At 34.6% G+C, this 14,415-nt stretch overlaps 1 protein-coding gene across 1 annotated transcript; it reads left to right on the forward strand.

Moving 5' to 3' along the window:
* Positions 1 to 408: 408 nt before the first annotated feature.
* Positions 409 to 10,038, forward strand: LOC113401479 (ATP-dependent RNA helicase DDX42). The gene is made up of 15 exons (XM_064216710.1): positions 409 to 881; positions 1,345 to 1,435; positions 3,837 to 4,006; positions 4,283 to 4,523; positions 5,723 to 5,879; positions 6,024 to 6,163; positions 6,792 to 6,891; positions 7,343 to 7,471; positions 7,734 to 7,908; positions 8,016 to 8,112; positions 8,200 to 8,350; positions 8,611 to 8,804; positions 9,226 to 9,335; positions 9,447 to 9,576; positions 9,874 to 10,038. The coding sequence occupies exons 1-15, from the start codon at positions 643 to 645 to the stop codon at positions 9,991 to 9,993; spliced, it is 2,244 nt and encodes a 747-aa protein (XP_064072780.1). The 5' UTR covers positions 409 to 642; the 3' UTR covers positions 9,994 to 10,038.
* The last annotated feature ends 4,377 nt before the right edge of the window (positions 10,039 to 14,415 follow it).

Consider the following 14,415-nt stretch of genomic DNA (forward strand, 5'->3'; position numbering starts at 1 on the left):
CTTCTGATGTAAAAGCAAGTTATTTGTTAATTAAATGCTGCTAGTTCTTTGTACGGTGTATTTATATAAGTTGTATGTATCACTCTCGAAATTAATTAATAAGGTATTTCTTTATTGGTTAAGTTAAGAATTAAAGTAAAACAATACAGTAATGTAAGATAATGTTATAACAATGTTCCCGGTTCTAGCGTATCCAGAAGAGAGCTTAAATTTCCCGCCAATGTTTTCTTTTTTTTTAATGTTGCCCGCTTCAAAAATCGTAGCGACAACATTAACTAATTAATATTGTCGACAGTTTTGAAAAGCAATGGTAAAATAAATAATTGTACTAACAGTGTAACAAAATAAAATAAATCATTTTAGTTTTTATTAATGCTATATCTATTGTAGAAATTCGAATAGCAACACTGTATTTTACTGACATTTATCAGTGTTTGACAAAAATCGGGCTGTTGTTAGACTTGTTGGTTTCATTAAATATAATTTACTAATTTTAACCTAGACAACTATGCAGTCCTATGTGCTCAATAAGTGAATCGGTAAAAAGTGTGAAAAGTCGTTTAGTTTTTACTGAATTGGTATTTTTACTATCTGTAATGAACTTTGAATTATTAATATATCGTTCTATCTAAGTATATCAAGATGAGTTTCAACTCAAGTGGGAACAAGGGCTTTGGATTCACTGGCTTTACAATGCCAAAGCGGAATAACAATGCGTCCATGCACGCTGTTCCGCCGCCCGCATCTCAGATGAACGCTGTTCCTCCACCTACCTCTGGACTTTCCAAACAGGGCTATTCAACGATGAACGCTATTACTCAAAATGCAGTGACCGGCAATTGGGGAACGCTTGGAAAAAAACGGTCTAAAACCGAAGATGAGTAAGTAAACTACAATATGAATTCTCATACAATTGAAGTCCTTTACAAGGACTTTAAATCAAGGCCTGGTGCTAAAAAAGGCCAATATAAATAACTATTACTCTTGATAATCAGGATATTGACATGAATAGATGATTGCTTTATACAACATGTCTTTTTGCATAATATCTTTGGTATTAGTGATGTTCAGTTCATGCCATTTTAGCACAAATAAATTGATTAATTTTTAAATGATTTGGCAAATGGCAATGTATTTTATATGTTGTTTTAAAATATAAATTTGCCCTTTTTGCACCAGGTTAGATATATAATATTTAATAGTTGTCTTTTTTTAAATAAAATAATTTATTCATTTTAAGTAATAGTATATAGTATGATACTGTACTTACTAGATAAACACAATTGTAGAGAACATAACACACATGAAACAGATAAAATTTTATAAAAATATTTATATTCAAAGGTACTTTGATGATGATGATGAGCCACCTACTCCAGCACTTGCATATATTCCTGCTCCTGGGAGTCCTACAACAGAGGCTTCCAGTTCTCGAGTAAGACAATTACTAAAACTACAAAAAACAAACATTTTATCATATTGCAATTGTATAAATAATCTTACAGCATTTTATCTTAACTTTGCATGAATAAATTGACTTGATCATAAGCAGGCGATGAAAAAAGTTATGTGATGGCAAAAAAGTATAGCCAGCATGGAATTTTAACATGTTTTTAATTATTTTGCGATGAAGCAGTAATAAAATATGTTTGGGGAAATATCCAAAAAGTATTTTGTTTAATATCACCTTTTTGTATCTATTGGTGTCATATTCAGATAGTGAGGAATTTTACTCTTTTTGTAAGATGCCTCACACCAGGGAGCTTTGAAAGCAATTTCATGCCATGAATATGAATCACTTGTATTGCCAGAAAAAAAAAAAAGAAAAACAATTAGTCTCCTTTAATTTTACTTCTATTATCTTTACAAAATCATCATTAATTTTTGATTTTGGCTTATTTTACCCAACAGCTATGGTTTGAATGGTTGATTCTGAATTTTTGTATGGTTTAGTTATTTGTTATAATAAGGTCATCATTTAAAAACATATCCAGTCAGCATTGAAATGCATGTTATTGCAGTTGACAGCTACATCTCTTTTTCATTGGAAATGTAATTTGATTGGGACAAACTTCTCTTTAAACGGTAGAAACCTTAACACAATAGTGGGACAGATATAGGCTATTAATAGTTACTATTGATAACTATCAACAATTATTCAATGTACCTACAAGAATTTTTATATTTTTTTTAAAATAGGTGTTCTTAAAAGTTAGGGAGTACATTGAGGAAAGGAACTTGATTCTATTTATTAGGATGAGTGACTCACATGATAACTAATTTGCGTTTTCAATGCTGTCTTTAATCTTAGTCGTCTCGGAGACGTCTTAGCACTTGCATCACTCACTATACGAGTGAATGCATGTCAATAATAATTTAAAGTGTAGAGGCACCATTGTGAGTGATAAGTGTACTCTCCTGTTATTGGTGTGCATTAACAGATGTAAATATATCATTAGAGATTTTTTTAGCTCGGAATATGTCTCAGTAAGAATAAAGTTCTTACTAACTAATATTTTTCATTCGTAATATAGTACACACGGATAATTTTTGAAGTCACGCTTTCGTGAGTGAATAGATCTATACACTCTTTTTTAAGATGTTTCTCTTTTGTTGAGCAAAGAAAGTTGATCAGAAGGTAAACAATATATATGAATATTATAGCTATAAATCAACAATTTGTATTAACATAAGTCGTTATTAATTATATGTTTCCTGTCAATGTGCCGACTCCTTACGAAGGTTGTCAACCTTTATGGCGATTTAAACTTCGAGAAGAAGAGATGTTCCAAATGCTCATTATGTGTCCAAAATGTATCAATTTTCTTTTCTTATATGTCGCAATATTTCAAACTTTCCTCATTGTCTATAACACAGTGCTGATCCGTACGCGATCTCTCCAAGGAATTCGTAATATCTTTTCGCAAGATTTTATAGCCTATTCCAGTCAAAGATGGAAGTAAAAAGACATAGCAACGTGTTATTCATGTTCGAAATTAAATGCTTAGATTTCATTGGCATTGCGAGCTTGTTCTATTCAGGAACTCATTTTGAGGGTATGATCACCCGTGTCGACAACTATAGTGCCTAGATATCTGAATTTACTAAATTAATCGACTTGAATTATATGCACATAACTTTAATCAATTTTATAATTCAAATATGAAATCGTGTTATTATATTTGAGACTAGCTGTCCGTCCCGACTACATACGGGTAAATTCATACAAAGACATTAAACATGTCTGTTTAGAAGCAAGTTAATTAAAGAAACAGAAATTCTTGTGATATGATATTAGGTGCAATAAATACAATCTAAGCAGTCTAAGGATAAGTATTATAAAACAAGAACGATAAAACAAAATATTGTATTCGTTGTAAAATTGTATTTATTCGTGACATTACATTAAAAAAAAAAGAATAACACGATCTCGTAACAAAAACTAAGGTGACACAAGTTTTAGTCCTCACAAATGTAAATGGAGCGAACGGATCTTAGACGCATTTCGAAAAGAATAGATTTGACGGACCAACCAATCCCGTTCTACGATGCAATCTTATTCCCCGCGTCACGGTTGATTCTAGAGAAGTCTAAAAATCGAATTCTGTGCATCTAACGATTCTTGCCAAATTAAGTCGCCGGCACATACTGTCACTAGTAGTAATAAAATTCAACTAATATACTTTTTTATATAAATATTCATACAGAGGGATTCAGTAGTGTGCATTATATTAATTACTAATTAATTTTATACATTATAAAATAACACAAATAGATTTGGGAACCCTCCTCTTAAAAACATACAAGACTTACTAATACCTGTTGTTTTTTATAAGGTGGACAATGATGAGGAAGATCCCTTAGATGCTTACATGGCAGGTCTAGAACAGCAAGCAGCAAAAGACTTAAAAACGAGTAAGGAAAATGCCGTTAGTGGAAAAGGTGATAGTGGAAGGGGAACAAGAGGAGACATTGATGAAATGGATGACGAAGAAAGTTATTATAAGTCAGTATTATATGTTTTTTTACATCTTTATACCCTTTGCAAATTAAACAAACTTCTCTAATAAGATTTTTGGTTTGGATTATTGCTTTTTTTGTGAAGTTTTAAGGTTTGGAGTAATAGGCCTTATATGGCTTACAAAATAGAAATGTTCGAATATCCCGAATATCGAACATTGTTACAGATTATTCGGTCCATCACTAGATCTGAGGTGTTCAATTATGTTTTTCGTTAAAAAAAAAATTTGCCTGTATTTTTTGCGAATACTTTGTCAAATAGGTATATGGAAGAAAATCCACTAACGAACGCGGATGATGGTTCTGATATTGAAATTGAATATGATGAGGATGGTAATCCCATTCCTCCTCCAAAGAAGAAGTTCATTGACCCGTTACCGCCAATAGACCATTCGGAGATACAATATGAGCCATTCGAGAAGAACTTCTATACACCACACGAAGAAATAGAAAATCTTAACACGGAGCAGGTCGAAGAACTGAAGACTAACTTGGGAGTTAAGGTTTGGTCATATGATATTCTCTGGATATATTTTCTATAGAATTTGGTAACGTGTATACAGTCTGTGTTAACAATAATATCATGTTACCGTTTTGAATAATAGGCTATTTGACATGCGAAAAATAAAGCGTCAATTATTGTAATCAGGATATATTATGACTTTAAAATAGTTATTTATTAACGAAAGTTGAAAATAATAATTAATTTATTCAAAAATCCATACATAAAAATGAATTTTTTAAACGTTTGTCACGTGACACAAAACGCTCCTGATTGGTCGGGTTTATGATGACTTCAATTGCTTGTTAACCGTGTTTGCCTACTGTATGTGGATTATATGTGCCACAGATTATAACATAGGCAAGTGACGTCACCGACCTCATTGCAGCGCCATATTGTCAAAGTAGCGTTTTCGCGCGCTATTTAAATATTGAATATTATATTTTTCAGCAAATATGTACTAGAATTAAAAAACACGACTTTTACTGAGTTCCTTAACCTCTAATAAATAATATAAAATGGATTTTAAAAACCAGTCAAATAGCCTATTATGGGGCATTTCACTTTGCGTAGCCTCTTTGCATTAATTGTCTTTTTAATTATTTAATTGATTACTTTTTTATATAAAAGACCGGCAAATGGGTATTCTGATGTTAAGTGGTCACCATCGCACATAGACGTTGGCACTGTTAGAAATATTAACCAACCCTTACTTCGCCAATGCGCCGCCAAACTTGGGAACTAAGATGTTATATCCCTTGTGCCAGTAGTTATACTGGCTCACTCACCCTTCCAAGCGGAACACAACAATACCAAGTATTGTTGCTTTGCGGCAGAATATCTCATGAGTAAGTGGTACCTACCCAGACGGGTACCACCAAGTTTCTTTGTTCATCGTCTTTAATTCAGTTATTGTGTGCATGGGGTGTTTGTAATATTAGCTTAAACACGATATAATATATTTGATCGATCAATACTCTGTCGCCGCGCGAATATGCTCCACCAAAATTGTCACACTTACAAAGAACCCTTCAAATGTGTTATGTCTATTCTGAATTATTGCTGTTCTTGTTATATATTTTAATAGTTTATGATGTTCTACATCCACCTTTCAGGAGTAACTTTTAAGATGTGATTAAATTTAACAAATATAAAATATATATTTACGTAATTTATAATAAATAATTATATATTTTAAAGATATCAGGACCAGATCCGCCAAAACCAGTCAGCAGCTTCGCCCATTTAGGCTTCGATGAACAGTTGATGAAGGCGATCCGGCGCTCGGAGTACACCCAACCGACGCCCGTGCAAGCTGCTGGAGTACCGGCTGCATTATCTGGGCGAGACCTTATCGGTAACATATAATAAATATGTCTCGACTCTTAGAAATTTCATAGAAACAAACTCTGTATGCCAAATAAATCATGTTTAATAAATATCTATTTCTTTAGCAGAAAATTCCGTATGATATTCAACGTATATACTTATGGTCTCTAAGGTATCGCTCGCACGGGTTCCGGAAAAACGGCGGCATTTTTGTGGCCACTACTGGTCCACATTATGGATCAAAAAGAGCTGGCACCTGGTGATGGACCCATTGGACTCATTCTAGCACCCACTAGAGAATTGGCACAACAGGCATGTGAAACAAATTATAAATAATTATTCAATTTTATTTGATTATCATTGCTTCGAGTATGTTAGTAATTTTATTGCTATAGAATTTATCAAATAGGAATTCAGATGTCTACTTCAGCTTCTTCATGTTTGCTAAATAAAATTTGTGTTTTTATACAGAACAATAAAAAATATCAGTATAAAAAAGTTATTTAATCACACAAAAAGTAAGAACAAATATTTTCATTTGACGACCTCCCTGGTCGAGTAGTGTGTACACCGGTTTTCATGGGTACACCACTCCGAGGTCTCGGGTTCGATTCCCGGCCGAATCGATGTAGAAAAAGTTCATTAGTTTTCTATGTTGTCTTGGGTCTGGGTGTTTGTGGTACCGTCGTTACTTCTGATTTTCCATAACACAAGTGCTTTAGCTACTTACATTGGGATCAGAGTAATGTATGTGATGTTGTCCAATATTTATTTATTTATTTAAAAAAAAATACAGACAGACCTTAGACCTCATGGAGGCCAAATTTCAGTTTCTTCTATTGAGTTTTTCATATAAACATTGGGACAACGGTAGTAATTAGATATGTTTTTAAATAACATTATTTATCTAAACTCTTTAAATAATTTCTCTTCTGAATAGATATATATGGAAGCAAAAAAGTTTGGCAAAGTGTACAATATTAGATGTGTTTGCTGTTATGGAGGCGGCTCTAAATGGGAACAGTGCAAGGCATTAGAAGGTAAATTGAATGAAAAAAAGTTAATTAATATATTTAATATTTGACCGATTGATAGAGCCGAGATGGCCCAGTGGTTAGAACGCGTGCATCTTAACCGATGATTTCGGGTTCAAACCCAGGCAGGCACCACTGAATTTTCATGTGCTTAATTTGTGTTTATAATTCATCTCGTGCTCGGCGGTGAAGGAAAACATCGCGAGGAAACCTGCATGTGTCTAATTTCAACGAAATTCTGCCACATGTGTATTCCACCAACCCGCATTGGAGCAGCGTGGTGGAATATGCTCCATACCTTCTCCTCAAAGGGAGAGTAGGCCTTAGCCCAGCAGTGGGAAATTTACAGGCTGTTTATGTTATGTTATGTAATATTTGACAGCTTTTGTTTTACTTAACGAAAGTGAGAATATTTTACCTTTAATTTTTTAACAATTGTATGTTTACAAAATTTCAGGTGGAGCAGAGATTATCGTAGGAACCCCAGGGAGAGTAATAGACTTGATTAAATGCAAGGCTACTGACCTTAAACGAGTCACGTACCTCGTACTGGACGAGGCAGACAGGATGTTCGACATGGGTTTTGGTTAGTGGCTATTAAACATTTCCAGTGGGTGTTTTTAATAGCATACTCAGTTTTAATTTATCGGTTCAGTGATTTATGTATGAACACAATGCATTTGAAAGTAGAAAGAAAATATTCTAGATTAAAAGTATAATTTACCTTAACACTTAACTTACGGTATAGCTGAAGGTATTGCTTATAATTAATATAAGTTTCTGGTGAACATTTTCAAATTGGTTAATTGTGGCCTCATACAAACTAAATTAAATATTGTTGCGTTCAGAACCTCAAGTACGGTCGATCTGCAACCACGTGCGACCGGACCGGCAGGCGCTGCTGTTCTCCGCGACCTTCCCGCGCCGAGTGGAGAAGCTCGCCCGCGACGCGCTGCACGACCCCGTGCGCGTGCAGCACGGCGCGGCCGGGGAGGCGTGCCACCTCGTCACGCAGCACGTGCGGTGAGAGTGCCCGCAGCGGCGCCCCTCTTGTAGTCATATATACTACAAGCTTAGGGATCGGAAGGAAGCTGTAGTATTATCAACTTAATGTTTTTTTGTTTTTGTAGAATATTCAACAAACCAGAGGAGAAATGGCCTTGGCTGCTAGAAAAACTAGTCGAATTCCTTTCTTCTGGAAGTGTCTTAATATTTGTTACGAAAAAGGTAAAATATTCTATCTAAATTTTTTAGTCGAATGTTAATAAAGAAAACTTTAGTAACATATATATAAAATTTATTTATTATATTTAGCTGGAAGCAGAGCAGACAGCCGCGAATCTGGGTGTGCAAGAATATGATGCGCTTCTGTTGCACGGAGACATGGAACAGGCCGACCGGAACAAAGTCATTACGGCTTTCAAGCGACAGGAAAGCAGCATACTGGTAGCTACCGATGTCGCTGGTGTGTATATCTGACTCAATGGAATTACACAAAAGACAATTAATACTTCGAAGACTTTTTCTAATTATATTCTTTGTTTTTCTGTTTTTCGTTACAATAATAACATTACTTCAGTAGTCATTCAGAATTGGAATGCTTTAGTTATTTATCTGATGAATGGAATTCCTTCAAGTAGTAATCGTTGAACTGTGTGCAAAAAATGTCATAATATAGTCGACAGTCGACGGACACCCGCGGCACTCACACTACGCGGCTTTCAGCTCGCGGTCTCGACATCCCGCACATCCGCACGGTGATCAACTACACCGTGGCGCGGGACATCGACACGCACACGCACCGCGTGGGCCGCACGGGACGCGCCGGCGTGCGCGGGGACGCCTACACGCTGCTGTCGCGGGACCGCGACCGGGACTTCGCGGGACATCTGCTGCGGAACCTCGAGGGCGCGCAGCAGGTCAGGCGCGCTGGCCTCAGGGCGATAATTGATTTATATACGATAATAATATTAAAAATAACTCCTTAGTCAACTTATATTAAATAAACAAAAAAATAGTATTTGTATTGTGTTAAATGAGTACAAAAAGAACTTCATATATATAAAATTCACAGCTCTTTATTTTGACTTGCGTATTAGTTGGGAATTTAAAAGCGTCTGAACAATGACGTAGCTAAAACGAGTGAGTAACATTAGATGCAACTTGAGTATTTAATGAGTACCGTCTAGCGCGATTACAAATGGTCACATATGTTAACAATAAGCAGGTGATCAGTTGCTATGCTTTTATAGCAGGCGCTAACAGTATCGAACCCGTAATTAATGGTTTCTCGTTATAGTTCGTATATAAATATTTTGATTATTTCTATAATATAAACAGGAGGTGCCGGAAGAGTTAACGCATATGGCGATGCAGTCAGCATGGTTCCGCAAATCTCGCTTCAAGATCGGCAAGAGCAAGAACCTTAATGTTGGAGGATGTGGTCTGGGGTGCGAGAAATTACTTTAAACAATATTATTTATATGAATATTTTAGTAGTAGTACATACAAATTTGGATGACCCTAAAGGCAATAAAGAATAACCAATATTAATGTACTAGATACAAGGAGCGACCAGGACTTCCCGCCTACAATGACGAGATTCCAATAGTGCCCGTAGAGAAGGCGGGAGGACCCGCCACCGACCGACTCTCCTCACTCAAGCAAGCCTTTCGATCGCAATATAATCAGGTCAGTTTTATTATGGAACTTTGACAACCATTCAGTTGAAATAAATTCTCATAAATTACAGATCAGAATAACGAAATCTATAAATCCCGTCTTCCTTATACAAAAAAATACTTAGTGAGTGTTTTGTAGATTATTCTCAGTCTACCGAGAAAAATCTCAATTCCGAACTGGTGGTGTGTGTAGTTTAGTATAATATGACGATTCCAAAGTTCCTAAGCTCACAAGAGCCTCCTTGGATGTAGTGTATTTAGATGATGATATCGAAGTCTCCTTTAATGACATCCCTCGTGCCGGCAGTTCACGGCGTCCACGGACCACTCGTGGGAGCAGACGCGCGCGGCGCTGCAGCCCGGGGTCAACGCCCCCGCGCGCGACGACCCGCCCGCGCGCCGCGCCAAGCGCAGTCGCTGGGAGTAGTGTATGTGTATATATGTCTCATATGTAATAAATGTATATGCGTTTGTCTGACTTTTATTTTACCCGCTGCAATTGACAGTTCGTGACAGTCTATGGTTTGAATGACTAGATTATACACAGGATTTAATATCGAATTGTCTTTGTTTTTTTTGCGTTTCCGCATATTTAACACGATAGAGTTTACTTTTTTACTTCGTTGGCAGATGTCTGAAACAGTTTTAAAACTTTTTAACTCTGCTTTGCTATACCGAATTATAATCTTTTGTAGACAAAATGTAAAATGTATGAAAAACAATCACATTTTGAAAAAATCGGGCAACTTTAACTCAAATTGGTCTTACAAAAACGCCTTATCTTTACCGCCCGTTTTGTTCAATGCCATCAATACTCCTTACCGCAATCATGTAAAAGACCTTGGTCTTCATATTGATTCCACATTCAGTTGGTCTGTGCATATCTCTGATATTACTCGCTCAGTTACCACGTTAAGGTGTCTGAATCGACTTCAAAATTTCCTTCCCATCAAGACTAAGATTTTACTCGTGTACGCTTTGGTCTTTCCCATAATTGATTACGCAGACGTATGTTATTACGATCTCAACGAAAATCAACTGGATAAACTTGATCGTCTCTTAAATAACTCTTTGCGCTTCATTTTCTGTCTTCGTAAGTTCGACCATATCTCTCAGTATCGTGATAAACTAAAATGGTTTACAATTCCACAACGTAGAGACTTCCGTTCATTTCGTTCGTTCCGTTTCATCTCTTTTCTCTATTCTCTTTGATCCTCTCTCTCCCGATTATTTGAAAGGCAAATTCAAATTTCTTTGTGATAACCACAATCGTCAACTACGTTCTAAGGATTCTTACCTTCTTTCTGTCCCTACTCACACTTCCGGTTTCGTCTCTAATTCCTACTCCGTTCAAGCTGTCCGATTATGGAACAAACTACCCGAACATATTAGAAAAGGTACCTCTAAATTAACTTTTAAAACTCGTCTACGTGAGCACATATTGTCAGAAAGTCCCTAGTTCTTATGACTTTATTAAATGACATTATTAAATTAACTATTGTCATATTATATATATGTTTTTATGATAGACAGTAAAGATCAATATTTATTTTGTAGATACTATATGGATATGTATGTATATGTTTTTTTTATGTAGTTTTATTTAAGTATGTGCATATATTGTTATATATTGTTAATTCATTTTTAATTACCGCCTTCATGGTTTTCAGTTTGACCTAAAGGTTGACTGGCAGAGAATGCCTTCAGGCATTATGTCCGCCTTTTGTCCCATTAACTTTATGGTGGTCAATAAAGTATTTAAATAAATAAATAAATATAGTTCCATAATGAAATTCAATTATGCTAAGCAGACTAAAACAAGCAGGACCCAGTGGCTTTTCTTGCTGAACGCCTAAATTAAAATTATTTGTATTTTCACCTGAAAAATAATTTAGAAAAGAGCCTGTATCATTGCCAAACGTTGGTTGCTGAAGGGTTCAGAATATATATACTTCTATATTTTAAATTTTTATGATGTTTTTGATTGTTATACATTTCTATGGTCTAATATATATGCGCCTGGTCTTGGATGACGAGCATTGACCACTGACTTAGGCCATGACATTTCTGTGAACGGTCTCAATTTGAGGAATTGTTTAGTAATCATTTATACTATAATAACTATCACTAGGTGAAGGTGTGTCACAGAAAACCTTTTTTATATATCTTGTCCGTTTCTAATTTGAGGATTTTCAAACTGGAGTGCACTAGAAATTCTACTCGAGCTACGATACAATTATGAATGGCATCGACATTGTTGCCTGCTGTTAAACGCTATCGAAGATTGAAGAAATATTCGTAAACTTCCTCGTCCGGGGATTGTATGCGTCACATGTTTTTCATATATATAGTCGGTACAGTTACTGGAAAGCGGTGAACTAGGGGACTGAGGATTTTTGTTACTTGACTTGGAAGAATCGGCAGATTATATTATTACATACCTCGTTAACCTTAAATTATTTCCTTAACTTTACATCCTAACGTTAATCTGCCGCGTTTGATTAAATCGCAAAATCCCCTTTTGATTTCCACTGCTATCACTATAAAATGATATAAAATAAAGGCCTCCCGCTGATAGGTACTACTTACACGCTATAAACTCAAATACTATCAAACGGATTTTTATACGGTTTCACAAATGGACGAAGTGATTCACAAGGAAGGTTTAAGTGTATAATTTTGTATAAATTGTCTGAAATGTAATGATGATCGTTGAAAAATTTGGAATCGGAAAAAAATATGCCGACCAATAGAGATGTATATTATGGTATAAATGTTTTGTGTAGACCCTTATGCTACTCGTGCGTAACGGGTCAGGTAACCAGTTTATTATATGAATATAACTATTTTGGTCACTTGGCACCGAAAATATATGTCTAAACCATTTTTATTGTTTACGTTTGTATCCCTTACATATATATCTTACACGTATAGGTACATTTTTGTTTTAAACTAAAATAAATTTAATTTATCTAAGAATTATTATCTTGAAGGTCATAATTATCTACAAATAAAAATTAAAAATACTTATTTTACAAATCATAGCCGCATGGAATGGTGGCAAAAATGCTTGCATGTCCCCGTTGAATTGCAATTCCGATGCCCAAAGGGGTAAAAAATATACCAGCCCTCCGGTCATCAGTGGAGGCGAGGCTTTATACATTTAATGTAGGAACACAGTATACATAAATATAGATTTGTTAAAGTTTTAAATATAGGGAATCAAGACATAAAATAATCCGAAATATATTATTATTTAAGAATAGGTGCTGAATCACGGCAACTAATCGCGCGTTTAATCTACATTTGTCTAAGTTTTAATTTATTCTGCTAACTGCTACGAAGCACGCCAGCTTTGATCGTTGAATGTTGCTACGATAGCCAGTAATCTATGAAATAAACATACAAACCGAAATCGCTAAACTTAGATTGTATAATGGAAGTCAATTACCAAAATAATGGAATTCAGCACAAAACTTAATAGACAATTATTGATGTAGGTAAGTATTCATTTTCATCTTTAATTGAATCCATAATTTTTATATTATACTGATAATAGAATACTACCACGCCGTTTAATATCGAGGTATGTTAAAAGTTATTAAATGCTTCAAAATTTAAAAGTAACCTTGTTTGCACCGTGGTACGTAAAACCATCATAAAGTTGTGAAAACGTGAATATTGGGACTTATTTATTTCAGTGTTTGGGTAAAAATGCGTTTTATAAAAATATTGAGAGTTCGTCTATTCTGATATGTACATATACATATCATTTTAGTCATAACATAAAATGTAATTCTAAAAATTAAACAAAAATTGAAATCAATTTGAAATTAAATAAAACTTGTTAAAGGTACCTCTATATCGGTATGCTGATATAGCTTTACAGTAGTAGGTCGTCCTTAATAGCTTTTTAATTTGTATTGTTGTAGGGAAAGTTCCAGACGAAAGTTAGAAGACAAAGTGTTTGGTCGCTGATAAGAGAACTATTTGAGGCACTTTCACACTGACGGGTAGAGTGATTGGATAACATTATTCCTGACACCACAACGGGTTACGTTGTATTTACTTACCTTTATAATAGGTGTATTCAAATTACGAAAAGATATTAAAGAATATATTTTTTGTCATTATTTATGCGATTAGGTCTTAATACACACATGCCAAAACCACAAAAAAAAAAAAAAGATTTTTTACTTATATTTTATTATATTTAAAATCATAAATATGAAAAGAAAATAAATCATTCACACTAATTGTGTTTGTGTACAAAATATAACAATTGAGGCTACTTCCGATCACAACTCGTCAAGAGAGCGCCAGTCCCTACCCAAACACTTGTTTCCCGCGCTTTGTGAGCGAAGAGCTGTTAGACCGAGTGTCAGTGCCGGTTTGAAAAATAAAAAAGTGAAATAGAAAATAGTGAAATAGGCAGGAATTTGGAATTACATGTTTCTATAAAGGAAACAGATTTTTAACTGTTTCGTCCGTTGTGTGTGTAGTTTTATGGAATAAAAAAAACTTTACGTGAGTTTTTTTATTATTTTAAACAATAATTATTTCATTTTTTAAATAACTTTTATGGTTGATTAAAGTTTCTTATTCAACAATAATTATATATTAATAATTTCTTATAAAACAACTGAATTTTCACTCGGTTTTGCGAAATCTGAGCTGAATGCTCGTAGTTTCAGTAATGCAATGCATTGATTTAGAAAGAACGTTCTAGAGAATTAAATATGTTTGCTTAATAAATTTCAAAAAAATATAACCCACGAGCAGGACGTAGTTTTAAAAAAGAGTATACATACTCTTTGACGTAATATTATGTATTTGTAAATTTTGTGGA

Source organism: Vanessa tameamea, chromosome 13 (assembly GCF_037043105.1).
Source record: "Vanessa tameamea isolate UH-Manoa-2023 chromosome 13, ilVanTame1 primary haplotype, whole genome shotgun sequence".
Classification (NCBI taxonomy): domain Eukaryota; kingdom Metazoa; phylum Arthropoda; class Insecta; order Lepidoptera; family Nymphalidae; genus Vanessa; species Vanessa tameamea.